At 50.0% G+C, this 27,771-nt stretch overlaps 2 protein-coding genes across 7 annotated transcripts; one reads left to right on the top strand and one right to left on the bottom strand.

Moving 5' to 3' along the window:
• Positions 1-1,747: 1,747 nt before the first annotated feature.
• Positions 1,748-16,300, bottom strand: Kxd1 (KxDL motif containing 1). 4 transcript variants are annotated; one of them, XM_031340131.1, is made up of 6 exons: positions 16,151-16,226; positions 11,659-11,707; positions 8,823-8,956; positions 6,290-6,442; positions 3,712-3,758; positions 1,748-2,542 (listed from the first exon to the last, which is right to left on the bottom strand). In XM_031340131.1, exons 3-6 carry the CDS (start codon positions 8,921-8,923, stop codon positions 2,310-2,312), a joined length of 534 nt encoding a protein of 177 aa, XP_031195991.1. In that variant the 5' UTR covers positions 8,924-8,956; positions 11,659-11,707; positions 16,151-16,226; the 3' UTR covers positions 1,748-2,309. The 4 variants fall into 4 exon arrangements, with proteins under 4 accessions (XP_031195991.1, XP_031195989.1, XP_031195990.1 ...); XM_031340129.1 differs by lacking the exon at positions 11,659-11,707 and having other exon boundaries at positions 16,151-16,300; XM_031340130.1 differs by lacking the exons at positions 11,659-11,707; positions 16,151-16,226 and adding an exon at positions 11,314-11,447.
• On the top strand, positions 16,220-23,544 carry Fkbp8 (FKBP prolyl isomerase 8). Of its 3 annotated transcripts, none has more exons than XM_031340126.1 (9): positions 16,220-16,342; positions 17,904-18,190; positions 19,465-19,634; positions 19,710-19,798; positions 20,049-20,269; positions 21,112-21,284; positions 22,347-22,424; positions 22,693-22,824; positions 23,082-23,544. In XM_031340126.1, the coding sequence occupies exons 2-9, from the start codon at positions 17,929-17,931 to the stop codon at positions 23,166-23,168; spliced, it is 1,212 nt and encodes a 403-aa protein (XP_031195986.1). In that variant the 5' UTR covers positions 16,220-16,342; positions 17,904-17,928; the 3' UTR covers positions 23,169-23,544. The 3 variants fall into 3 exon arrangements, with proteins under 3 accessions (XP_031195986.1, XP_031195988.1, XP_031195987.1); XM_031340128.1 differs by having other exon boundaries at positions 20,052-20,269; XM_031340127.1 differs by lacking the exon at positions 16,220-16,342 and adding an exon at positions 16,357-16,542.
• The last annotated feature ends 4,227 nt before the right edge of the window (positions 23,545-27,771 follow it).

Genomic DNA, 27,771 nt, shown 5'->3' on the forward strand with positions numbered 1-27,771 from the left:
CCAAAAAAAAAAAAAAAAAAAAAAAAAAAAAAAAAAAGGAACTGGGAAAAAATGCCTTTTTTTTTCTTTAATTGAAAATAGCCTCTTTCTTTCACCATATAGTGTAGACTGATCAGGATTTCCTTCCTTCGTTCAAGTCGTCCCAGATTCTCCCCAGGTCTACCCACTCAAATCTTTTTCTTAATTAGAAAACAAACAGGCTCCAGGCGGTGGTGGCGCAAGCCTTTAATCCCAGCACTTGGGAGGCAGAGGCAGGCGGATTTCTGAGTTCAAGGCCAGCCTGGTCTACAGAGTGAGTTCCAGGACAGCCAGGGCTACACAGAGAAACCCTGTCTCGAAAAACCAAAAAGAAAAAGAAAACAGGCGTATAAAATAAAACAAAAACCAGAATAGAATGAGAAACACAGACATAGGCTCACACATTTGGAAAACATAAGGTTGGAAACCATAACATGCAACCAAAAGGTCCAGACAAAGAAAGCATGAAGCAAACGCCTCCAAAACTAATGTTGAGTTCATTTTTGTGGCCTGCCCTTAGAATGTGGCTTGTATATCCAGTAAGATTCTGTTGGAGAAAATAATTTTCCATTTGTGAATGGCTAGCAATTGGAGATGTGTCTTCCCGTCTTAGCATTGCGGCCCTTTTCTGGCTTAGACCTCCAGGTCCTGTCCATGCTGCTAGTCTTGAGTTCATACATGTTAGTCATGCTGGGTTCAGCGGCCCTGTTCTTGGTGTTTGTTCTCTACCTCCTCAGATTTTTACAGTCTTCCTGCTCCAGGGTTTCACACTGCACACTGTCCCGTTGTGGGTCTCTGTCTCCATCTGCTGAGGGAGTTTACCTCTCTAATGCTGGCTGAGCAAGGCCCTTATGTGCTTCCCCACCAGCTGCCAGCTAGAAAACACCTCCTGAGAAGACATTTTTATTGTGTTTTTCCTACTAGTTAAGTGAACCACACGAGTGCTGTGCCCATAGAGACCTAGTTATGGAAATGCAGTTACTGATGACTGTTAGCCTCCCTGTGGATACTGAGACTTGAACCTCTTCCTCTTCAAAAAGCAGCCTCTTAACCTCTGAGTCATTTCAGCAGCCCTAAAGATATTTATTTTTTATGTGTATGAATGTGTTGCCTGTTTGTGTGTCTGTGCACCATTAAAATAGCTGGTGCCATGAAGTCCAATACACGGCACCATTTGTCCTGGGCCTGGAGTTAGAGTTGTAATCTTCCATGTGGCACTGCTGTTTTCTTTTTAATGTTGTCCTGCAGTGCTGCTGCTGGACCCTGGGACCCAGTGCTTGATTGACATGGCTTTGCAACCAGGCTACGTCCTGAAAAGCTATCATTTAAGACTGCTTCAAGGCTAGGAAGATGGTTCAGTAGTTTACCTACTTGCCGTGCAAGCCTGAAGACCCAAGTTCAAATCCCCAGGACAAAAGTAAAAGCTTTGTGAAATGGTAGCTGGTATCTGCAATCCTAGCGCCAATGTCTAGATAGCAGAAACAAGAAACCCTAGGCCAGGGAGTAGCCTCAGCAGGGAACAAGACTCTCAGAGAAGGTAGTCCCTAAAGGCAGCTTTTGCCCTCTGACCCCACTTGGACGTGTTAGGATTCCAATCTGGCGCAGCCCTGTCTTGGTAGTTTCCAGGTCTGGAGTTTAGCCAGCCTCCTCCAGCAGGGCCCCCTGGAGACATCCAGAACTTGCCCATGTTCTGGGGTGTGAGGCCCAAAGACAGAAGCCACTGCTGGTATAGTGTTCCCTTTTAACAACAGAGTCTTTATTGATAACTTCCCAACATCTGTAAACATCAGGTACAAAAATATTCCATTCAGCTGTTTTCTAAGGTGACTGGCCAGCTCCTGGAGATGCTTGATGGACCTTCGAGAAACACAGCTCCCCAGAGTCAAGGCTGCCTCTATCTTGAACCTTCTGTTCCTCCAGAATTCAACACAACAGGAAAGAAGTACTCCATAGAGGGCAGGGAGACCAGAGTTGAGTCAGCAGCTGCCAGTGGGTAGGAACAAGCTCAGCCCTCCTGTGCCTACCCAAGGTGTGGGGGACTATCTGGCTGTGGTCTCTGGGGACCTTAGAAGCACTGGTCAAAGCTGGCCCAGGCTGATCTCAAGGTTGTTACCTGTACTCAACCCCACCGCCCCAGCTGGGGCACACATGCTGGCATAGGGAAGTCCTGCTCTTAGGGGGAGTGGCAGGAATTAAGAACCCTGCCTATGAAAGAACAGAGCAGCCAAGCTGACTGTGACCCTAGGAGGACTACGGCTGCCCTGAGCCTTTCTAGGGTGGTGGGAAGGAAGCTATTCTTCATGTGTCTCCTCCTCATCATCTGTCTGGCTGTGGCCATTAATGGCAGGAGAGCCAGGTCGCATATGTGATAGGTCCTCAAAGCCAGGACTTAGGGATGGTGAGACAGTGTCAGGGCTGGTGTCACAGGAGCCCGTGCTCTGCTCTGAGGTGGCGATGGTTGTGGTGATACTGGGTGGGATAGGGTCTTCATCTTCATCCTCTAGGAATGAACCCTCTGGGATGTCTGGGGAAAGAACCCATGTTGGTCAAGTCACCCCGTGCAGATTCCAGCCTTTCTATAAGGGTGGCCCCTAAAACTTACTTTCAACCTTGGGCCATGACTCAGCCCACTTTACAGAGGAGGAAATTGATGCCTGGGCAGATGGAAGGAAACTCATCACAGGTCTAGGGTAAGGATGAGCTCAGAGTGAACATGTCCATTTCTCATCCAGTATTGGAGACAGGCAGGAGGAATACAAGGAATCTGAGACTAGCAGGACTGCACATGAGGTGCTGCCTGAAAATTTAACACTTGAAACAAAACCAACAAAAGTCGCAGGTTGGCTGGCACAGGCAGAGACTGGGTTTGCATTCTAGGTGGAGGCAGAAGGATCAGAAGGATCAGAAGGATCAGGAGTTCAGGGTCATCTTAAGCTACAAAAGAATTTCAGACCAGCTTGGGTTACCTTAGACCATATCTTGAAAACACAAAGTAGCTGGGCAGTGGTGATGCATGCCCTTAATCTGACATGCGCCTTTAGTACTCCTTTAATCCCAGCACTTGGGAGGCAGAGGCAGGTGGATTTCTGAGTTCAAGGCCAACTTGGTCTACAGAGTGAGTTCCAGGACAGCCAGGGCTGTACAGAGAAACACTGTCTCAAAAAAAACAAATCAAGCCAGGGAGTGATGGCTCACGCCTTTAATCCCAGCACTTGGAAGGCAGAGGCAGGCAGACTTCTGAGTTCAAGGCCAGTCTGGTCTACACAGTGAGTTCCAGGACAGCCAGGGCTATACAGAGAAACCCTGTCTCAAAAAACAAAACAACAACCAAAAAAATTTCACAATACAAACAAAAGAAAGCACAGGAATTTCAGTGGAGTGGACAAACCCACCCAGGAGATGAGGTGAGCAGACAGCCTTTGACAGTGTTAGGCTCACAGGGATTTTGCAGCAGTTTCTTCTTTGTGAAATGAAATGTTCTACCCCCACCTCACACATGCTTGTGACAGCCTGCTTCACAGGGCTCCTGGGTATGAGAGCAATCACTATTCATTCCTGAAACCAGCCTCCAGAAAGGACATCACAGCCTCTTCACCCACCACCCTTGGGACCCTGGATAGGCAGCTGTCCAGGCAGGCTTCAGATGCCAACAGAAGGCACTGGCAGCAGCAGGGTGGGGTTGGGCATACTTACGGCTGAAGGCCTCTGGGTGCTGCCGGGCCAGCTTCCCCTTCAGTGTTCTATGGAGAAGGGGATAGAGAGGTGAGCCACCAGTAGGAACCTCACTGGGCTCTGGGAACTGCCTGTGTCTATCTCTCACTGTTCTGGGCACTAGTCTCCCTGCTGTCCCATGCCCATTGATCTTCCTTTCTTCCTAGGCTTGGTCCCAGCAGCCTTTGGGACACAGGGGGCCTAGGCTACAATCTGAGCTAACTGCAACTGTCTACAGTTGTTCCTTCTTTCCCGGCTCCCAGGTGATGGGGTCAGAGTTCTACATTGGGTCTTCTCAGTCCATGAATACCTCTGTTGTGCCTCCATGAACCAGGCTGTCTAGTCAGCAAGCCCCAGAGCTCAGATGACAGGCACCACCTACACCCAGCATTTAAAATTTTCATCTTGTTGGGCTGGAGAGATGGCTCACTGGTTAAGAGCACTGACTGCTCTTCTAGAGGTCCTGAGTTCAACTCTCAGTAACCACATGGTGGCTCACAACCATGTGTAATGGGATCCGGTGCCCTTTCTTTGTGTGTCTGAAGACAGCTACAGTGTATTCACATACATAAAATAAATAAATCTTTTAAAATTTTTCATCTTGGGGCTGAAGAGATGGCTCCCTGGTTAAGAGCACTGTCCCTTCTTCCAGATATCCTGAGTTCAATTCCCAGCAACCACATGGGAATTGGCTCAACCATCTATGAGGGTATCTGATGCTCTCTTCTGCCTGTAGACGTATATGCATTACAGCACTCATACTTTAAATAAATAAAAATGTAAAACCTTTTTTTGATCTTGTCTTTAATGTGTATATGTGTGTGTGAGATCTCTGTATGTGGTTATGCATGTGTGCAGGTGCCCAAGGCTGACTCCAGTTCTCTGGAGCAGGAGTCAAAGGCAGTTGTGAGCCATTTCACATGGGTGCTGGGAACTAAACTCCTGTCCTTTGCAAAAGCAATACACACTCTGAGCCGTTTCCACAGCTGCTGTGCCTGACTTGTGTGTGTGCTGGGCAAGCACTTTATTCAGCAGAGTCTCCTCCTCAGACCCCCTTTTGGCTTTTTGAGACAAAGACCTGTTGGTAGCTCAGGCTGTCCTTGAACTTACTACAGAGGCCCCATTGACTTGGAGGTCAAGTTCCTCCTGTCTCAAGCTCTGATGCACAGGATCACAGGCATGTGTCATTACTCCCAGTTGGTTTTATTGCCTTATGAACTGGCTGCTGGTTACTCTGCCCTGAAGTCCTGCACCCCAGGCCTGACAGGAGCTAGGGAAGGGTCTTTAGAGGGCACAGCCCCTACCCTGACTGCAGTCAGCCTGGCACAGTCACACAGCTAAGGCTCAGCACTTGACATATTGGACTTTTGTCTCCTTTGTGGGGATCTAGGACACATGCTGCTGTCTTAACTCTTGGGGCACAAAGTGCTCCTACCTATCCCCAAACTCCATGTAGAGGCAGCCTGTGTTCTGTGCTAGAAGCGTATGTTAGAGGGAGACTAGGGAGGCAGAGGCAGGAGGATCTCTGTGAGTCTCAGGATAGCCATTGAGACCTTACACTAATAAGAAGAATGAAATACACTGGTCTAGAACATCTCAAGACTTTTGAGTAGAGTTTACTTTGTCCCCTTAGGTCCCCAGGCCAGAGCCTTGGGCTGAGGGAAGGCGCCCATGTGTGATCCAGACCCTGTGGTCGTAGCTGTTTTAGGCCTGGCAGCTGGTTGCAGTGATGGGTGAGGCTGTGAAGTACACACTAAGGAGCATGCTGAGTGCCAAAGAGTCCAGGAGCCAGCATCACTGTACCATTGCAGGAAGACCCAACCAAACCTGCCACTACCTAGATGGACCCAGGGCCCTGGTGCTCTGCTGGCCAGCCAGCTAGAAGTGGAGGGCTTGTCTACCCAACTGTAACCTCTCCTGACTTGTATTTGGGTCCCCGCTATGTAGCACAGATACCAAATAAAAGGGAAATTCACAACTGGGTGTTAAAATGCCCACGCCTTCAATCCCAGCACTCAGGAAGCAGAGGCAGATAGATCTCTGAGTTTGAGGCCAGCCTTTTCTACAGAGAGAGTTGCAGGACAGCAAAGGCTACACAGAGAGAAACCCTGTCTCAAAAAAAGAGGGGGTCGGTGGGATGGGGGGAGATCCACTACTTCCAGATCACTCCCTCAGAGGTCAGATCTGCCTTGTAAAACAACCAGAATTCCCCAGGGCTGTAGAAGGCAGAGGGCAGAGCCAGTGGAAAGAAGAGGAGGGGGCCTCAGAGGGGAGGGAGGAGAGAGGGGAGGGCAAGGACTTCAGAGAAAGGGCGTGGCTTCAAAAGAGACTAAGGAGGCAGAGGCTAGCAAAGGCCCCTGGGGTAGGGTCTTGGAGGTGATAGGTGGAGCTTCAGAGTGGAGGTGCTGGACATCTGAAGAAAGATGGGTGACAGACAGAAAGGGCCAACAGTGGGGGATTAGGGGAAGATGTGCTTGTAAGAAAGGCTGAGGCAGCCGGCTGCTGGACCACAGAGGAGCTGGGGCGGGAGGAGTGGTGGGTGGGGAAGGAGAGGAGGCACCTGATCCTTCGGAAAATGCTGTCCAGATCCCGTTTCATGTCCACCAAGGTGCGGGTATGGTGCACGAAGCGCTCACTCATCTGTTGCAGCCGCACACTGGACAGATTGTTGAAGTTCAGAAGCATTTCGTTGGTTTTCTCGAAGCGGTCCAGCCTAGGGGAGAAGGCAAGGGCCTTTGCATCAGGCCTAGGAGCCCCCTCAGCCCAAGCTAATCCCTGAGAGTCACAGCCTCTGCAATTAATTAGAGCCAAGTCCTCACAAATTCCAACTCCTACTCACAGCTGAAAGCCCTATTCAAAGGTACTCTTTGTTGCAGCCTGCATCTTTCATGGAGTTTTTTAGTGTGCATTAGTTCTTCTGACAGGATGCTGCCCAGTCTGGGACCTACTCCATGTTCTAAACTGACCTCTAGAGAAGTATTATAATTACAGGCTTGTGCCACTACGTCCAGCCACAAAACTTACATTTTTTTAAGATTTTTTTTTTTTTTGAGTCAGTATCTCACTATGTAGCCTTGACTAGCTTGGAGCTCATGAATGAAGGAGTTAAAGATGTGTGCCACCGTAACAGGCCCAGACTTATTTTCTATTATGTGCTTGGCCTTTGTGCCTCTGTGGAGCATGTGCATACAGTGCCTACAGAGGCCAGGAAGTGTGGGTCCCCTGGAACATGCCTTACAATTGTGAGCCACCTTGTGGGTGCTGGGAACCCCTGGCTCTCCTTAAAAGCAGCCAGTGATGGGCTGGCGAGATGGCTCAGAGGGTAAGAGCACTGACTGCTCTTCTGAAGGTCCTGAGTTCAAATCCCAGAAACCACATGGTGGCTCACAACCACCCATAATGAGAACTGATGCCCTCTTCTGGAGTGTCTGAAGATAGCTACAGTGTACTTGTGAGTATAATAATAAATAAATCTTTGGGCCTGAGCAAGTGGAGTTGACTGGAGTGGGCAGAAGTCGTAAAAATTCAATTCTCAACAACCACATGAAGGCTCATAACCATCTGTTCAGCTACATTGTACCCATATACATAAAATACATCTTTAAAAAAAAGAAGAAGCTGGGTGTGGTGGTGCACACCTTAGATCCCAGTACTTGGGAGGCAGAGGCATGCGGATTTCTGAGTTTGAGGCCAGCCTGGTCTACAGAGTGAGTTCCAGGACAGCCAGGGCTACACAGAGAAACCCTGTCTCCAAAAAACAAAACAAAACAAAAAAGCAGCCAGTGCCCTTAACCACTTTACGTTTCTCCAGCTCACTTTCTTTTTTTCTTTTTTTTCTTTTTTGTTTTTTGTTTTTTGAGACAGGGTTTCTCTGTGTAGCCCTGGCTGTCCTGGAACTCACTCTGTAGACCAGGCTGGCCTCGAACTCAGAAATCATCCTGCCTCTGCCTCCCAAGTGCTGGGATTAAAGGCGTGTGCCACTGCCCGGCTTCACTTTTTTTTCAAGGTTTAGATTTTTAAACATTTCCCGAGATCAATATTCTGAAGCCGTGATGGAAAATACACCCCCGAAGGGGATCCTGGGAACCCAACCTCTCCCTCCATTTCTTTCTTGCTTGGCATCCTGGCTACAAACAACTTCAAAAGATGGGCAGAAATCTAAGCCAGAAAGCCTTTCCTCCTGCATTCCGTCACATCAGCAGTACACTGACAGCCTTTCTCAGAGTCACTCGCTCCTCCAGCTGACTGCTCCTGGTTACACTGTGTAAACCCCAAGACAGTCCCGTGTGATCCTGTCACTGTTAGTCTGGGAGTTTACATGACCATATCTGAACCTAACCTAAAGAACAAGGAGTGGGGTGCTGGAGAGATAGCTCAGCAGCTGGGAGCACTGACTGATCTTCCAGAAGTCCTGAGTTCAATTCCCAGCAACCACATGGTGGCTCACAACTATCTGTAATGGGATCTGATGCCTTCTTCTGGTTTGTCTGAAGACAACTACAGTGTACTCACAATAAAATAAATAAATGTTTAAGAAAAAAAAAAAAAGTACCAGGAGAGAGTCCTGGGCATGGTGGCAAAACCTTAAAAACAAACAAACAAACAAAAAACCCAAACAGAAAATAAGTAAATGATCCGAGGTGGTAGAGAGCCCTAGAAGACTGCCGGATCTGGCTGCAGGCTGTGTCATGAACACAGAGCCGAGAGGGCTGGCCACTAGAATGAAGTTAAGCATCTGTATGCTTGGCAAACACTCACCACTAAGTCACCTTCAAAAGCCAAGCTAAATTCAGGGTGAGGCTGTCCCAGCGACAGAGCGAAGCATCCTGAACTAGGCTCCCTGCACACCTAACGTGGGCTCTGGTGCCAATGCCAAAAGCCAGCCCAGAAGCTCCTCTGAGTACCCCTGTCCCTCAGCCCTCCCAGTCCTGCTCTGAGGGCAGAACCACTTGGCCCTGTCGTGCACAGCTCCAGGATCTGATCCTATGCCAAGGCTTGGAGCCTGGAGCTCGTTTTCTTTATTCTACCATATCTCTGGGCCGGTTTTGGGGGAGACAGTAGGATCCTTCCCATGCCTCCCATGGCCTGCTCACATGTTCTTCTGGGCCAGGATTATGGCATTGACGTCATCAGTGTTCACCATGCTGAGGAAGCGGCCACAGAAGACCCTCGAGGCTGAGTCTGGGCTGTCCATCTCTTTCTCCTCCGCCTCCGATGCCTGAAATGACTGAAACAGAATGTGAGGTCAGCACTAGAAAGCTGAGGATGTCAAGAGCTCATTGTGGCCACTAGCATATCGCCCGAGCTGGAAATGTGGGGTGTTTGGGAGCCTAGTAGGAACACATCCCCTGAAAACATAAGTCTGGAGGGCTGAGCATAGTAGCACACTTGTTGATTCCAGCATTCAGGAAAGCTAAGGCAGGAGGACGGAGACCTAAGCTACCTGGGGCTGAAGAGTGAGGTCTTCCCTCTGCCACCCTCCATAGCTTACAGTTGGTCAGATCGCAGAACTCTCCATGGGCACAGCTGGATATGTCATTTCTCCTTTCCCTGTCCACACTAGGTTCTGCAAGGCAGTCACTCCACCTCCTCTCAAGCTCTGTGCCCGTCTAGCTTCAGGTCAGTGTTTTCTATGGAACACGCTCAGGTGCTAGAGTGCTCACATGATAGAGGACAGACTACAGATAGAGATTGCTTTTCCTCCTCGATACAAGGCCTAGGGTGTCAGACACCCTGGGCTAGCTACAGGTGGCCATGGATAAAACATAAAACTCAGATCCTCTTCCAGTCCAGCAAGTACTCTGTGGCACCTCTGCAGGTCCATTCTTCTACTAGCTCCCAGGGTCTACCTGTATCTGCTCCCCACCTCACCATCACTGAGCCCAACTCTGTGTAAAGGCTCTAGAGACCGAACCTGGGTCCTAAGCATATTATCAGCTCAGTTAATGCAACAAGTGCACCTTCCCTTCAAGACAGGGACACAGGGCTGGAGAGACGGCTCAGTGGTTAGAAGCACTGACTGCTCTTCCAGAGGTCCTGAGTTCAACTCTCAGCAACCACATGGTGGCTCACAACCATCCTTAATGGGATCTGATGCCCTCTTCTGGTGTGTCTGAAGACAGGATCACACCATGTAGCCCAAGCAAGCTGGAACTCTCTATGTAGCCCACAGTGGTCCCAACTTACTACAGCGTAGCTAAGGACAACCTTGACTTCCAATTCTCTTGCCTCACCTCCTGAGGCTGGCACCTGGCTTTTATACATACATACGAGTGCATGCATGTACTGTAGTTGGTATGCATGTGGACATCAGAGGACAACTTTGGGAGTTGGTTGTGTTTCTACCATGTTGGTAGCTCAGGACCAGGACAGCTAGGGCTACACAGAGAAACCCTATCTCAGAATGAAACAAAACAAAACAAAATACCCAAAAAACAAAACTATACATATTTAGTTTTTTTGGGACAGGATTCTAACTCTATAGTCCTGGATGGCCTGGAACTTATTATGTAGACTAGGCTGGCCCATCTCTTTTGTCAAATTGCTGTGGCTGGAACACAGGACCTAACACATGTTTCACACATGAGGGCCTTTGGCCCTTACTCAGCCCTGCTTCTGATTATCTTAAAGAATGTAGTTAATAGCCGGGCGGTGGTGACGCATGCCTTTAATCCCAGCACTTGGGAGGCAGAGGCAGGCAGAATTCTAAGTTCGAGGCCAGCCTGATCTACAGTGTGAGTTCCAGGACAGCCAGGGCTATAACAGAGAAACCCTGTCTCGAAAAACAAAACAAAACAAAATAAAAGACTGTCTCTAAATAAGAGTCAGGTGTGGTAAATGTCCTAGTACAGTGCTAGAGAAGACAGGAAGATCAGAAGTTCCAGGTCACCTTTGCTTTGTGAGTTAAGGACTAGCCTGGGACAAATGAGACCCTGACCCAAAACAAGACTCAACGCAAGCCAGGTGGAGTAACTCATCCTCCTTGTCATCCCAGTACTTGAGAGACTGAGGAAGGTGCATTTCAAGGAGGCAGAGAGGCCAGTCTAGGCTGCTATCTCAAAATTTTAATTACTTTCTCCTTGTACTTGGGTGGCTGAAGCAGGAGGATTACCAGGAATTGGAGGCTAATTTGAGCTATCATCTGAAAATAACACTAACTCTTCCCAGGAATGCCAGGCTGACTGGAATGGCTCTGCGCCTCAAGGTCACAAGTAGGAGCACAAGGCGCCGTCCCGCCCCAGTCCTCTAACCGACTTCAACTCGGCGGCCAAACTCCTAAGGGAAAACAACAACAACCGCAAAGAACCAACCCGGATAAGGCGGGGATCAAACAAACACGGAGTCCCCGCCTCTTCGAGCGGGGAAACTGAGGCACACGCACACTCCAAGCCGCTCAGGGCTCCCGGTTGTGGACAGTCACACAACTAGGGTTCCCATCTAGACTGGCCCGCGCTGTCGCTGCGAATCCGGGGAAACTGAGGCTGTGTCAGTCCCAGAGCTAGGATGGTCCCTCCCTCCCCGCCGCACCCTCCTGACCCCCCGCGGCCCCGCCCCGCCCGGCCCCGGCTTCTCCGGCCTTGGCACCTGCACATCTGGCGGCCTGGCTCTCGCTTCCGGGAGGGCGCCCGCGCGCATACGTCATCACAGAGCGTCCATGAGCTCCTGTCGAGGCGCCCAGGAGCCTGCGTGTACTCGCAGCGAGGAGGAGGTAGGACCAAAGTGCAGAAGCGCTTAACGTGAACGTCAAATGATGATCAATTGCAGGACGAGATGCGCGCACGCGCAGTGTCCCAAACATGGCTCAAGGATTCCGAAAGTGGGCAATTAAATGTACTATTTATTAATCCAGGGTTACACAAGGAAACCCTGTCTCGAAAAATAAACAAAAAAAGACAAGGTCATATGTACCCAGACTGGATTCCAACTTGCCTTGAAGCTGAGGTTATCCTTAAACTCCTGATCATCCTGCTTCTACTTCCTGAAATGACAAGTACGCCATTGTATGCCACCATCTGTGACTTTCAGATTTTTGAGATCTCGCTGTAGCTAAGGCTGTCCTGGTACTCAGTATTGTGAGAAATAATCCCCACTCTCTAATAGAGAGTCTGGTGAAAGAAATGCAGGGATTTGATTTGTTTTGTTTGGGTTTTTCTTTTGGCTTTTCAAGACGGTTTCTGTGTGTAACAGAGCTCTGGCTGTCTTAGGCCCGCTTATTTAGACCAGGCCAGAATCGAACTCAGAGATCTGAGTGGCAAAGGATTAAAAGCCTGTGCCACCAGAACCAGCCAATTTTGGTTTTGTGAAACAAGGTTTCTCTTTTTATCTCTGGTTGTCCTGGGACTTTTTCTGTAGGTTCAGTTAATAGAAACAGTTGTTTTTTGTTTGGTTGGTTGATTTTTGGTTTTATGAGACAGGGTTTCTCTGTGTAGCACTGGCTGTCCTGGAACTAAACTCTGTAGCCTAGGCTGGCCTTGAACTCAGAAATCCTCCTGCCTCTGCCTCCCAAGTGCTGGGATTAAAGGCGTGCGCCACCACTGCCCAGCGAGAAATATTTTTTAATATGCCTTCTGCAAAAAAGGATTTCAGCATAGAAAAAAGGTACAGGCTGGCATGCTGATTTCTTGCAAACAAGGGAGTGTTTGATTTCTTTTTGCTTCTCCTCCTCCTTTCTGTGTGTAGTCCTGGCTGTCCAGGAACACCCTTTTGTGTTTTGAACAGGTTGCTCTTGATCTCAGAGATCTGTCTTCCTCTGCCTCCTGTGTACTGGGATCAAAGGTGTGTACCACTCTGCCTGGCTAAGGCAGTAGTTTTTAAAGTCCTGATCATAAGTAACCTCTGGCTACTTTTTCCCCTAGCTCGGAATTGCAATCTTTGCATAACTTGTCATAGTTGTTAAATTTCCCATTCTATTCCAGGGATTCAAAATCTTATAAAATGAGTCATCTAGGCTTGAGCCTGACTATTCCTTCTCTGATTGTGGCATGGGTCACATAGTAGAGTGCCTGCAACTTTACAACCATCCTGGGTACTAAGGGAAGCAGACAGCAGGTGCCAACTCAGGGCAAGAAGAGTCTAGAACTTCATGCTATCTGTGATTTTTTTGGTGGATTCTAAGTATACCTGATACTGAAAATGTACCAAAACAAGTTACTTTTTACATTGTGAATCAGGAGCTGGTCTTGAAATTCCTGTCTATCCTCCTGCCTCAGCTTCACTGGTGCTGGGAGTGAAGACCCGCTGCACCACACCTATCATCTGGACAGGTATGGTGTCCTGTCTGGACAGTTCTTCTGTTTGAGTAACGCAATATGTCTGTCCCATGAGGTAGTGAGTGGGGGGGGTTCTTTAGACTTAATTTTTCCTAGCAACCTGGTTCTTTTTTTTTTTTTTTAAATTTGCCGGGGCCGGGCGGTGGTGGTGCACACCTTTAATCCCAGCACTTGGGAGGCAGAGGCAGGCGGAGTCCTGAGTTCGAGGCCTGGTCTACAGAGTGAGTTCCAGGACAGCTAGGGCTACACAGAGAAACCCTGTTTCAAAAAACAAACAGAACAAAACAAAAAATTTAACCCCTTTATTACTGTCTGACTCTTTTGCCCGTATAAATAGGTGCCTGGTGCCTATGGAGGTCAAAAGAAGTCAAATCCTTGGGATTTACAGACAGTTGTGAGCTGCCATGTGGACGCTGGGAATTTAACAAATGCTAGCTTCTGTTTGCTGCTTAGAGAGCTTTCTGATTCAGGTTGCTCACTGCTGTCTGTACGGCTGTGTAGAAGCCCCCTAAGGCTCACACTCCATCCTTAGGTGTTTGAAAGACCTATTCCAGACTGATGAAACTCAAATGTGAAAGCTGCTCAAGTCTTTCCACAGGAAAACACATTTTCCTAGGCTTCATCGGCTCCTAGCTGCCATATAGCTAACACACACCTGGGATCCCAGCTGCTGGAGAGGCTGCAGCAGGATCTCTAACCACAAATATAAGGCCAACCTTGTCCTTTGGCATTCATTCACTGGGCTGCAGAGTGAGTTCAAAGCCAGGCTGGACTATGTATGTAGTGAGACTTTCCCATCTCAAAAAGAAAATAAAATGGCAGGTGGTGGTGGCTCATGCTTTTAATCCCAGCACTTGGGAGGCAGAGGTAGGTGGACCTCTGTGAGTTCTAGGCCACCCTGGCCTACAAAGCTAGTTTCAGGGTAGCCAGAGCCACACAGAGAAACCCTGTCTTGAAAAACAAAACAGGGCTGGTGAGATGGCTCAGCAGAGTACTGATTGTCCTTTCCTGGGCAGCTGCAGTGTACTCATATACATAAAATTAATAAATCTTAAAAAAAAAGGAAAAACAAAAACCAAAAAAGAAGAGGAAGAAAAAGAAAATAGCTAAGAGATATAACTATATGAAAAGGAAAAAAGCAACAGAAAAGAGTTACACAGTGGGACTGGGGCCAGGGGCGTGGCACCTTACAGTCCTGACCACAATCTACAGAATCAACGTTGTAGGACAGAACTCATTCTTGCAAATTGTCCTTTGGCATTCGTTCACTTGTGTATCAGGGTGCATGTTATATATATACATGTGTGTGTGTGTATATATATGTACATGTGTATATATATGTATGTAGAACATACATACATATATACATATATTCCTTGCATGTAAAAAAAATAAAAAAAGACACTGAGGTCTACACTGTCCAACTGAGCACTTGCCTAACATGTGCAAAGGTCCCAGTCCCATTTCAGGTACTCCAAGAACCAAAGAACAACAACAAAAAACCCAAACCCACTGGGTTTCAGATAGAGCCAGGTTCAAAGCCCTCAGAACTAGAACTAGCCCATGGTTTCTTTGATATCAAGTGAAAGAATTACAGGATCACTCTTGAAAGGGGACATCGCAGGGAGAGTAGATGAGCCCCTTCCAGTGTGAGGCGCTACCTTCTCCCTGGCACCTTTGCTCCCTCTGGCAGAGCTTGCATGGAGAGCAGGCAGTTACTGAACACACCTGTGTGCGGCAGGTGACTAGCCTAGAACTAGAACGTAGTGGCTGGTGGCCGTACAGTGTCCACTTGGACTTGTCACTGTCCTTCAGCTTTGAGCCACTGTTCTTTTAGACATCGCAATGTAGCCAAGCCCGGTCGTGAACTTCTGATCCTCAAATCCTCACTTATCAAGTGCTGAGACAACAGCACTGCCCTGACTGGTTTCCTGACCACGTCTGTACCTTCAAGTTAGCTTAGTAAGCAGTCACACAAGACCCCAGAACCTCAGGGCTTGGAGAGATAGCTCAGGGGTTAAGACCACTGACTGCTCTTCCAGAGGTCCTGAGTTCAATTCCCAACAACCACATGGTGGCTCACAACCATCTGTTTTTTTTGTTTTTTTTTTGTTTTGTTTTTTGAGACAGGGTTTCTCTGTGTAGCCTTGGCTGTCCTGGAACTCACTCTGTAGACCAGGCTCAGAAATCCGCCTGCCTCTGCCTCCCAAGTGCTGGGATTAAAGGCGTGCGCCACCACCGCCCGGCACTCACAACCATCTGTAATGGAATCTGATGCCCTCTTCTGGTGTGTCTGAAGACAGTGACAGTGTACTCATAAAATTAAATAAATAGTTCTTTAAGACTCCAGAACCTCATAAGCAAGCTAAACACTTTGCTGCCAGCTTGGACTACATGGTCAGACCCTGGCTAACTAAAATACAATATAAAACCTGAAACAAAAGAGAATGCTAGGCCAGGTGGTGGTGGTGCACGCCTTTAATCCCAGCACTAGGAAGGCAGAGGCAGGCGGATTTCTGAGTTTGAGGCCAGCCTGGTCTACAGAGTGAGTTCCAGGACAGCCAGGACTACAGAGAAACCCTGTCTCGAACAAAAAAAAAAAAAAGAGAGAGAGAAGAGAGAGAGAGAGAGAGAGAGAGAGAGAGAGAGAGAGAGAGAGAGAGAGAGAGAGAGAATGCTATAATATAGTAGTTGAGACCGGTGTGGTAGCACACACCTTTAATTTCAGTAGCAGACAGACAGAGGCAGTATGATCTCCGTATGATCTCCATGAATCCAAGGCCAGCCTGGTCTGGTAAACGTGTTGAGTCCAGGACAGCCAGGACTACAGACAGAGACTCGCTCTCCACGCCCCAGGAAAGTAGAGGGGGAGGGGCGAAGAGGATATGAAATAAAGTATTAAGTAAAATTATGAAAAACTACTGTTTTCCAAAGAGCCCCGAAACTGACCGTGCATGAGCTACAGTATGTTTTGCTTATTTCTAACTCGTACGAGAGCAGGAGGAAGCCCGCCCCGGTACGAACTCAAATCAGGGCGTGCTGCTACCCTCCCTCCCCTACTGAGGCCCAGCCTGTGCGTTCCCACCTCCTACTCCCAACAGCCCCTCCACCTAGAGGCTAGAGCCCCTTTAAGAACGGCCGGCGGAGCTTACCAGGAAAAAGGCAGCGTCGAGGGCGCGAGACAGACGCGTGCACCAGCCAATAAGCGTGGCAGACGCGGCGTGGCCAGCCAATGGGCGCGCGGGGGCGGGGCCGCGCATCTGAAGCTGTTTCCCGAGGCGCGGCGGCCGCGGCTGGGGGCGGGGAGGGGGCACAGGACCCCAAGCGGGGTCCCCGAGCCGCAGGCACGTGTGACGGGGCGTAGCGAGGAGGCCGAGGCTCCCGGGGGGCAAGGCCTCCCGACGCTGCGGGGGCCCGGGCCTCCCGGGGCGGTAGTGTCGACCGGGCGCGGGGCGGCGTTGGGGTGCGGGGCGCGCGGGGCATTGTGGGGGCTCGGGGCGGGAGGGTCTCCGGTCGGGGCCGGATCCCGGAAGGAGCCCCGCAGGTGAGGGTCTCAGGGCAGGGACGCGGGGCTCCGGGGCTTCCTGGGGCTTCAGGAGAGGGCCTGATAGGATGTAGGGTTCTACAGCTGGGTTGGGGGCCTCGGCAGAGAGGCCTGGGGCCAGCGAGATGGTGCAAGGTTCCATATTGGTGTTCCCACTATTCTTTCGCTTTCATTTAATTTTGAGACTGGGTCTCCCGTATTCTGAGCTAGTCTTCCAAGTGGCTGTGTAGCTCGGGCTGGCCTTGAACTCCAGGCCTCCCTGTCTTAACCTCCCAAGAGCTGGATGACAGGCGTGCACCGCCACACCAGGCTTACAGGGGTGCTGATTCCAAAGTGTTGTGCTTGCCAGGAGAACGCTATTCCAACGAATTACAATCCTAGCTTATGCTTTCAATTTCTTGAGACAGGGTTTCATGTAACCCATGAATTCCATGGCCTTGAGTACCTGGGCATCGTTCCTCCACCTCCCGATTGCTGGGATGAAAGGCATTTGCTGATACCTGGTTTCTGCAGTGCTGGAGTTAGAACCCCTGGTCTTGTGCTTGATAGACAAGTGCCCTGTTGCCTGAGCTATGATTAGAAGCTGGAAGCAGGCTTGATGATAGAGGCAGGTTGGAGCCATGGTCCCTTTTGGGAGATTCAGTACCTTAAGGGTAGGGAGCAAGAGACATTAAGTACCTGCACCACCTCTTTATTGCTGGAGCCTTTAGCAGAGAAGGTAGTGAGAGTCAAGAACCTCTACTAAAAAAATTCACCTTTTTCAAGTGACCCAGAAGTTATAAAAATTGCTGTCCCAATGACAGTCCCCACAGCACCCTTTTCTTGACATTCAGTTCAATTAACTTTTCAATCTTGGCCCTACTGTTAATTGGCTTGTTTTCTGACCTTGGCCAAGTGGCTTTGTCTTTCTGTGCTTGTTGCAGCTGTTTTGTGTAAGCTAGGGGTTTTCCTACTTTCTGTGTTTGTAAAGACTCCAAGCCAGGTAATGGTGGCAAACGCCTTTAATCCCAAGTGCTTGGGAGGCAGTGGCAGGCCGATTTCTGAGTTCAAGACCAGCCTGGTCTACAGAATGAGTTCCAGGACAACCAGGGCTACACAGAGAAACCCTGTCTTGAAAAACAAAACAAAAAAAAAAAAACAAAAAACCCTCAAACAAACAAACAAAAAAATTCCATAATAACAGCTAACCCAGCTGCAGTTTGTGGCTCAGAGTGAGAGGCCTGAGTCCCTTCTTCCAATAAGCCAGGTTGGTAGGAAGCCCAGTGTGTACGTGATGGATGCAAGGGCAAGATACATGAGGGATGGCAGTTGGAGGGCTACCCAGGTGAAATTATCACTGTCATGCTTGACTGTCCCCCTAGGGCCAGTTCCTGATCCCCCAGCAGCATGGCGTCTTGGGCTGAGCCCTCTGAGCCTGCTGCCCTGCGACTTCATGGGGCCCCACTTCTGGAGGGCTTTGAGGTGCTTGATGGGGTTGATGATGCAGAGGAGGAAGATGATCTAAGTGGGCTGCCACCACTAGAGGACATGGGACAGCCTACAGTGGAGGAGGCCGAGCAGCCTGGAGCCCTGGCTCGGGAGTTCCTGGCAGCCACAGAGCCTGAGCCAGCCCCAGCCCCAGCCCCGGAAGAGTGGCTGGACATTCTGGGTAAGTGTGCTGTGTTGGTTGGAGGCACTTTGACCCTGGGACTTCTGGTCTCTTGAGCTTTGTGTCCCCTCCTGTGTGGGTTGGAAGTGCCATTTAGGACATTAATGGCTGTTTTTTTTGGTTGTTGTTGTTGTTTATTTATTTTGAGATAACCTTACTGTGAAACCCCAGCTGGCCTTGAACTCAGGCTACAGTCTAAGCTGGGTCTGAACTTTGGATCTTCCAGACTCATTGTCTCAGGCTCACTGGTCTCACAGGCCTGTGCTATGTGGCTGGCTTCCGAGATGGCTTGATACCTGTGTATTTGTGAAGTCCGTTTGCTGGCTCATACTTGGCATGCACACATGATTTGTAACAGGTTCCTTTTTACCCTCAGTGCTGGTAACAGCAGCTCAGAGAGGCTGAGTCACCTTCCTGGAGCCACACAGCCTTTGCACTGGGTGCCAGCAGCTCTAAGACAACTCCCACTACATCTTCCCTAAGCATTTGTCTAGACATGTGACAGAGTCTAAAAACTATGGCACAGCCTAGTAGAGCATCTAGTTCTGTTCACCCTTCTCTTGTTCCACAGCATTTATTTCTTTCCTAAAATGCTTTCTCTGGATAGTGCCAGCAGGATTTTTTTCCCTTATTTTGGTCTGGTGCTAGGGAGCTAGGAAGTGGAAGCCAGGGCCCGTGTGCCAGGCAGAGACTCCACCATTGGAGCTCATCCCAACCTCTCACTAGGGAGTTCTAGGAAGGAAGGGTTTCTTAAAATCCTGACCTGCAGGAGCTGGAGAGATAGCTTAGTCTTTGCTCGTCTAGTTTGTGGGTTCAATCCCCAGCACCCATGGCTGCTCACAACTATGTGTAACTCCAGTTTGAGGAAATCTGGTGCCCTCTTCTGGACTTTGCCAGCACTGCACTCATGCAGGAAGAATGCACATAGGCATGAAGTTAAAAAAATAAAAAATAAACGCATTAAAGTCCAGAACAGCCATGTTGGTCTGGCATGGGGGTGGGGGGGTTACAGGTGAAAGGCATATTCAGCTATGCTGTTTTCCCTGTCTGAAAAAAATGGAGCCAGCCAGGCCAGCTGTTCCATGGAGCCAGTCTCCAGCTCCAGTGTTAGTATGTCATCCCCTAACTCTGCTCTATTAAGGTAGGGCACCATGTCTTGGCTCTGCCCCAGTGTCAGAATGGCACTGAACATTCACTGCATCTGAAGGTGGCTTGGTAGAGCAGAGACCCCCATCTGGCCGCCATATTACAAATTCACACCCTGGCCCCTGTAGGAAACGGATTGCTGCGGATGAAGACACTGGTCCCAGGCCCAAAAGGCTCTAGCCGCCCACTCAAGGGTCAGGTGGTGACCGTACACCTGCAGATGTCCCTGGAGAATGGCACCCGAGTACAGGAGGAGCCCGAACTGGCATTCACGCTGGGAGACTGCGATGTTATTCAGGTGGGAGCTGGGTGGGCAGGTGGGCGGCCCATCACAGGGCCTGTGCTCTTGTGACACTCACTGGCTGTCCTCCAGGCCCTGGACCTCAGCGTCCCGCTCATGGATGTGGGCGAGACAGCCATGGTCACCGCTGACTCCAAGTACTGCTACGGTCCCCAGGGCAGGTGAGAGCTGGTCTGTGTATGTAACTGTCCCCACAATCCTTCCTATTTCATAAAAAGGAAAACTGAGGTTTAGGCTGACCAGGTCATAGGCTCAAGGATAATATCTTAGATTGTGATGGGTGATTGACATGGGGACTCCAGGACCTGAGGCCTGGCCTTCCTGCCTCAGATTCAACCTGGCAAGGAGGGTGCAGTAGTGGCTGTAGCCTGGTTGCCAGGTCTGAGTGTCCCCTGTTGGCCACCTCCCCAGCAGGAGCCCATACATACCCCCCCACGCAGCCCTGTGCCTGGAAGTCACCCTGAAGACAGCAGAGGATGGACCCGACCTGGAGATGCTGAGTGGGCAGGAGCGTGTGGCCCTGGCCAACCGCAAACGGGAGTGTGGCAATGCGCACTACCAGCGTGCTGACTTTGTGCTGGCTGCCAACTCCTATGACCTGGCCATCAAGGCCATCACCTCCAACGCCAAAGGTGACGAGTTGCCTGGGATGTGTGTGTGTGTGTGTGTGTGCATGTGGAAGTCAGAGGACAAGTCAGTGAAGGCAGTTCTGTCCTTCCGTTGTATGCAAGGGGTTCAAAACTCAGTTTGTCAGCCTTTGCAGCAAGGAAGTTTACCTGCTGAGCCATCTTGCCAGCCTGTAGGATGGCCAGACTTCTGCACCATTATTTGGGCCATAGAACGTTCTAGAATATTCCAGAATATAAACATATTTCCTGCCATCCATAACCTTCAGGTCAGTGGCTCCTTCCAGGTGGTATATGTATGGTCAGAAGCTAAGGCAGGAGGATGGCCAATTATAGTCTAGTCTGGGTTACATAGCAAGACCCTTTAGTGTGTGTGTGTGTGTGTGTGTGTGTATGTGCGCGCAGGCGCGCACGCGTGAGTATTTGCTTGCAGTAGGGGTCAGAGGTGAAGGCCTGGTGTTTTTCTCAGCCGCTGTCCTGCCCACATTTTCTGACATGTCATTGGACCTAGAGCTCAGTGACTGAGTGGCCATGCCTACCTCACCCCCGTGCTGAGATTACACACATGCACATTGCACTTGACTCATAAGTGAGCCCTGGGATCTGAATTCATATCCTCATGCTTACACATAAGCCTCTAGTGGCATGGGCCTGTCAGTTTAACATGAGGGTGGCCATAGGAAGGTCAGGGGTTCAAGATTATTCATGACTACATAGTGAGTTGGAGGCCATCCATAGCTGCTTGAGACCCTAACTATGGTGTAAGGACTTGGGTGGCCTCTTAGAGGTCTAGTGGTGTAGACCCCAGAGGAGGGTGTGCCTGTTTCCCAGTGACCACTCCCCTACAGTGGACATGACTTGTGAGGAGGAGGAGGAGCTGCTACAGCTGAAGGTCAAGTGTCTGAACAACCTTGCGGCATCACAGCTAAAGCTGGACCACTACCGAGCAGCGCTGCGCTCCTGTAGCCAGGTGCTGGAGCACCAGCCGGACAACATCAAGGCACTGTTCCGCAAGGGCAAGGTGCGTTGTAACCATGACGACTCCCAGTCTCGGGAGCCCCTCAGTTTGTGGTGAACACTTCTTTTTTTAGTTTTTTGGTTTTTTTGTTTTTCGAGACAGGGTTTCTCCGTGTAGCCCTGGCTATCCTGGAACTCACTCTGTAGCCCAGGCTGGCCTCAAACTCAGAAATCCACCTGCCTCTGCCTCCCAAGTGCTGGGATTAAAGGCGTGCACCACCACTACCCAGCATGGTGAACGCTTCTTATATATGATCCTCTTTGGCTGCCATCTTCTCCAGAGGGAAAACTGGCTTTGTTATATCATGGCCTTGGGAGCCCTAAGCCATGTGTCTGCTCCCATGCTGTCTCTTCTACCCAGGTCCCACCAGTCATGGGCACTATAGACAGTATGGCCAGGCTGGGCTGGGGACACGGCCTCTTCTCTCCACTGGTTTCTAGGCCAGCCATTCAGTACAGGCTGTCAGCGCAGCCCTGGGTGACTGACCCTGCATGGCTCTCTTTTTGCCTGGTGCCCTTGCTAATGTTTGTGGTTGTGCAGCCCTAGGGCTTGCACAGGTCAAGGAAACCGAGGCAGAGACACTCGGTGTGTGTGGAAAGCTGCCTATGAAGCACCGTGCAGGCTTCTGCAGGGAAACCAGGTGTGCTGATCTAGGATCCTCAGTGTTGAACCCAGGCCCTGTGGCCCAGCCACAGAGCTGAAGCCTAAAGACAGGTTGTAGCCAGATAGCAGTGTTGGCTGTTAGTCCCAACACCCAGGAGACTGAGGCAGGAGGACTGCTACACAATATAGGCCCTCCTACGCTATAGTGGAAAAATCCAGAAAGATGGTTGGCTGCTGAAACTGTCCCATCAGGAAAGCTGCCTTCAAATCCGTTTGGATTCATTGGACCATGGGATATTGAGTCTTAGCTGAGGCTCCTGTGATATGAGGTGCTGCCCCCAAGTTCCTTGTCCCAGTGCAGCAGTGATACCAGTGCCAAGCTGTGGCTTGAGATCAGGGTATCATTGCAGGACAGGGGAGTGAGCTCTGGGCAGATAGAGAGAGTGGGTACTTCTCCCATAGGTGCTGGCTCAGCAAGGTGAATATAGTGAGGCCATCCCCATCCTGAGGGCTGCCCTGAAGCTGGAACCTTCCAATAAGGTAAGCAGAACTCTGCTGGTCCAGGCTGGCAAGTCCCTCTAGTTATCTGCCTCTAATCATTATTGCAGTTCTGTCTTCTGACTTGCCTAGGGGTGAGACAGCAGCTCCCACTTTGTTAGAGCTGATGGGGGCAGGTAGAACCACTGGGTCTTAGGAGCCCCAATACTTGACAAACCTTAGGACCTACCAGAAGAAGGGAGCAGTAATGATGACAGGCAAGTCAGCCGCCTCTTGCACGTGCTCACCCACTCCTACCCACCTCCCACAGACGATCCATGCGGAGCTCTCAAAGCTGGTAAAGAAGCGTGCTGCACAGCGAAGCACAGAGACCGCCCTGTACCGAAAGATGCTAGGCAACCCCAGCCGGCTGCCTGCCAAGTGTCCGGGAAAGGGGGCCTGGGTGAGCCTGGGTGGGGTTGGGCAGGGCTGGAGGGGGATGCTGGGGACATTAGCCCAGGAAGAAGATGGGACTGTCTGGACCTGCAGGACTCGCGGTGTGGGTTGGAAGCTCAGGCAGAGGAAGAAAGTCCATTGGAGCAGTGGGTATTTGGTTTAGGTTTGGGTGTGCATGGTACAAACACTGGCTAGGAGGCCTGTGTGGATCATAGTAGTTGCTTCGGCTACGCAGCCAGCTTTCACCCTTCCCTTTATTCACAGTCCATCCCGTGGAAATGGCTGTTTGGGGCGACTGCCGTGGCCCTGGGGGGCGTGGCTCTCTCTGTGGTCATTGCTGCCAGGAACTGACTGTCCCCCTGCTCACCTGGACCCCAACCTGTGCTACCCAACTCCCCAGGCTCCCTGTCTACTGCCCTCCCTGGCCAAGACGCCTCCTATGGGTTGGGGGAGCAAGGATTGAGGGTCACATAACTCAACAAGCAGGAAGGACTGAGACCCTGAAGGAGGGACATGGGGTGCAGCCCAGAGGGAGGGGCCCTGTTCTTCCAGACCCAGTTGTCTCTTTCCCACAACCCTGTCCTCTGGGGTCAGGCCTCAGCTGGGGCAGCCTCAGTTTTCCTTCTCAGTAGGCCTGGGGGCAGCACTACCATTCCTTCCTGCCCGCCTGCACCCTCTGTCCAGGCTCCCCCACAGTGAATTAAATAAAGCCTCACCCCACACCCTACTGCTTTCCAGGCCTCTTTCTGATGAAACTGAGAAGCCCTGAGTTACAGCTGAGCCAGGTCCCTCACAAAAGCTGCTTTAAGGAGCGATTGATGGCCTGTGCCCAGGCCACATACAGCTGGACTTCAGAGGACTTCTGCATAGCCCTGTCAGCGCTTTTCATTTCCTGCCTGAGGTTGGACCGTGTTGGGGTCCTGTGGACTCTGGGGTCATTTTGGGTGTTATGATTTCAAAAGAGTCACTGGCCTTGCATGCATGAAGCCTTGGGTTCTACAAGAAAGAGGTGGAGGACCATGCAGGCATGACCATGGGAGAGAAAGTCAGGTGTGTATGTTTGTGTTACTTTGAGTTGTGCAGGGATGATGGTCACCTGAGCAGGGTCCCTGTGTCTGCAGATTAAGAAGGCTGGTCTATGCAGTGCTGCAGTTCACAGCAGTGACTGCAGGCTGTCTATCATGTTACGTCTGAGACCCTAGGGCTGATGGCTGAGGGGCTGACCTGTGAGCACTGATCTGAGCTTTGTCATGCTTCTGAAAGTCGGGATCACTTTGACCACCTTGTCTCCAAACCTGAGACCTCATACTACCTGGCATTGCCAGTAGAAGGGTCATTCATGCAGTGCCTGGTTCTCTGGGGAATTTGTTTTGAGGTATGGTTTCATGTAGCTAAGGCTAATTTTCAACTCCTCATCCTCCTGCCTCTACCTCTCAAGTTTGGGATGGCAGGTATACTAGCTATATGATATCATATCTCACACTTAAATGTTTTTTTTCTTTTTTTAAAGATTTATTTATTATTTGTAAGTACACTGTAGCTGTCTTCAGACACCCAGAAGAGGGCATCAGATCTCATTACAGATGGTTGTGAGCCACCATGTGGTTGCTGGGATTTGAACTCAGGACCTTCGGAAGAGCAGTCAGTGCTCTGAACCGCTGAGCCATCTCTCCAGCCCTGTTTTTTTTTTTTTTTTTTTTTTTTTTTTTTTTAAGATTTATTTATTATGTATACAGTGTTCTGCCTGCATGTATGTTTGCAGACCAGAAGAGGGCACCAGATCTCATAGATGGCTGTGAGCCACCATGTAGTTGCTGGGAATGGAACTCAGGACCTCTGGAAGAGCAGACTGTGCTCTTAACCTCTGAGCCATCTCTCCAGCCCAATGTTTTTGTTTTTTGTTCTTTTAAAAAAATGTTTAGGGGTTCTGGGATGGAACTAAAGACCTGTTTCTCAAAAATCCTTAAAGAGTTCAGAGGTAGACAGTGAGTCCCTGGATTGCCACTCAGCAGTTGTCCACAGATTCTCAGAGCCCCAGCGACCCTCGCCTTTTCCCAACCCGCTGGCCAACTCCAGTATTCATCTGGCCTAGGATGGGGACGAATGTCTGGGCAGCAGTGTGCCTGTCACCCAGAGCTGTTCTGATCTCAGCTAGGGTGTTGGGGAGGCCTGCTGTGCCCAGCCTATCTAGGAAGGTGCAGAGTGCCTACACCCACTCACCAGAATCTGCACTGGTCTTATCCCGCCCCGCCCCTTCCCCCCAGATACCCAGCCTCCAACCTCCTCTCTATAAGTTCCCTGAAGTTGGTGTAGCACCTATATACCTCCTGCATCCTTTGTTTATCTCAGAGACAGAGTCTTGCAGTGCTGTCTAGGCTGATTTTGGGACTGCTGGATACCAGTGATCCTCCTGCCTGGGTAGCTGATACTACAAGCTTGCCATCACCTCTGGCTTATTTTGCAATACTGGAAATCCAAGCTCTCATTACATTTTATTAAATTGTACACTGGGGGTGGGTTGTCTGTGCAATGGTGCATGCTACTTCTTCCTTGTGGGCCCTAGGGATTAAATTAGGTCATGAGACTTGGTAGCAAGCACCTTTACCTACAGAGCTGATTTGCCAGCCCAGAAAGTACTCTAGAGATGGATGAGCCATGTGTCCACCCTCTTACTGGGGGATCCTGGGCTATGATTTTCTGCCTTTGGAGGCTGGGTACAAGGTAAGAGGACTCTGGATCTAATGATGGAGCCTGTCCTGCCATGGAAGACTCAGAACACTGAGACCAGAGGATTCTGAGTTCAAGGCTACCCTAAGCTATATTATGGTAAATTACAGGCAAACCTGGACTCATGAAACCATGCCTTAAAACAAGGGTCTGGAGAGGTGGCTCAGCAGCTATGAGTGCTTGTTGCTCTTGCAGAAGACTTGGGCTCAGTTCCCAGCATGGAAACTCACAACCATCTGTAAGTCCAGTTCTAGAAGACCTCATACCTTCTTATGGCTATCTATGGCACACAGACACACGTATGCAAGCACTGATGCACATAAAAGTAGCTTAAAAGTGGGTGGTGACTCAAACCTATCATCTTAACACTCGGGAGTTCAGGACTGTGTTGGTGAAACACAATGTTTCCTGACCCTTTGCTCTGTGGTTGAACTAAATAGACTGGGAAAATAACCAGAGATGTCTCCTGGAGAGTAGCTGGCAGCTCAATTGCTCTACGGCTTGACTAGCTAGGATCCCTCCTCCATAACAATGTGTTAAAAACTTTATGTTGGGTAGAGGCAAATGCAGGCAAGCTCTTTAGTTTGAGGCCCATTGCTCTACATATCTACATAACAAGTTCTGGGCCAGCTGGAAACCCTGTCTCAAAGATTATATATATGGCCGGGCAGTGGTGGTGCACGCCTTTAATCCCAGCACTTGGGAGGCAGAGGCAGGCGGATTTCTAAGTTTGAGGCCAGCCTGGTCTACAGAGTGAGTTCCAGGACAGCTAGGGCTACACAGAAAACCTGTCTCGAAAAAACAAAACAAAAGAAAAAAAAGATTATATATATGATGTATGAGAAATATACCTTTAAAAAAAAATGTATTAGAGGTCAATGTGCAGATGTTCAACATTTCCCAGCAATTCAGTCTATTAAAACTGTCCACAGGGGTTGGAGAGATGGTTCAGAGGTTAAGAGCACGGACTGCTCTCCCGAAGGTCCTAAGTTCAATTCCCAGCGACCACGTGGTGGCTCAGAGATCTGTTGCCCTCTTCTGATGTCTCTGAAAATAGCTACAGTGTACTCACGTACATAAAATAAATAAATGCATCCTAAAAAAAAAAAAAGCTGTCCACAAGTAAGCAGTGAGCAGCAGCAATTGATGCTGATCATCACATGGTAAGAAAAGCTGTTAATTACACACACCAAAATATTACATAGTCATCAAAAAGGAACGAGGCCCTGATTCATCACCAATTGATGACCCTTAACAACAATCACACCTCAAAGGCCTCAGCTTGTGGGACCGCTCTATGAAATGCCCACAAAGACAAGCAGATCAGAGTTGCCAGGTGACAGAGAGGCAACAGGAAAAACTGCAAATGAGGACCAGGCTTTTCTTTGACAGGAAGGAATGTTCTGGAACAGTCAGTGGTAGCGGTTGTGCAACATTGAGTACGTGTTGGATGTCGCGTTAAGAGTTGTTTATTGGAAAGCCAGCGCATGACGTATGGGAGAATCATCCAGTTGTTGAACTTTTAGCATTAGACACATTCAGCACTTCATCCTCTTCCCACAGACCTTGCCCCGTTCTGGGAATCCCCCATTAGCTGGACCCCGCAAACCCATGCCCACTTGGTTTACATAACCACGCCCACTCCCTCCTGGTGCGAAAGGCCCCGCCCACTTGGCCCTCTGGAGGGCTGTGAGCAGACTCCACCAAAGGAACGCGGAAGAAAAAGCATAAATATCAAGCTTAAAGGCCGGAGTTGAGCTAACCTCGCTCAAGTGTTAAGGGTTCACGAATAACAAAAAGTAGAGGCGGGGCTAGGGGCTTGGAGAGGTGGAACCATTGGGACGTTATGAATATGCATGAGGGGGTGGGGCATGAGGAAGGCCCGTCCAAGCGGTCGGTGGTCGTAGTCAGTTGAGTGGGGAACCTTTGAAAATTGGCTTGCGAAACGCGGCAGCGGCAACTCCTGAATCACTCAGCTTGTCCGAGCGTCTGAGGGTGCTGGGGAGAGCTATGTAACCCGGCGCGTGAACTGACGAAGGGCGGACCTTGTACCTACGGGGGGGCTTATCACTTGTGCATTTCGCGGGCAAAGGGTGGTCTGCGAAAATCTCCGTGCACGCGGTGGGGGAGTGGCCAAACCTGGCTCACGAATAATGCAGGCTTTACGGAGGCCAGGGGCGTGGCCAACGCTTCGCGCTTGGACCTCAGGTCCTCAGCGACGCAGGCT

The sequence above is a fragment of the Mastomys coucha genome, unplaced genomic scaffold, assembly GCF_008632895.1.
Source record: "Mastomys coucha isolate ucsf_1 unplaced genomic scaffold, UCSF_Mcou_1 pScaffold22, whole genome shotgun sequence".
NCBI classification, from domain to species: Eukaryota; Metazoa; Chordata; class Mammalia; order Rodentia; family Muridae; genus Mastomys; species Mastomys coucha.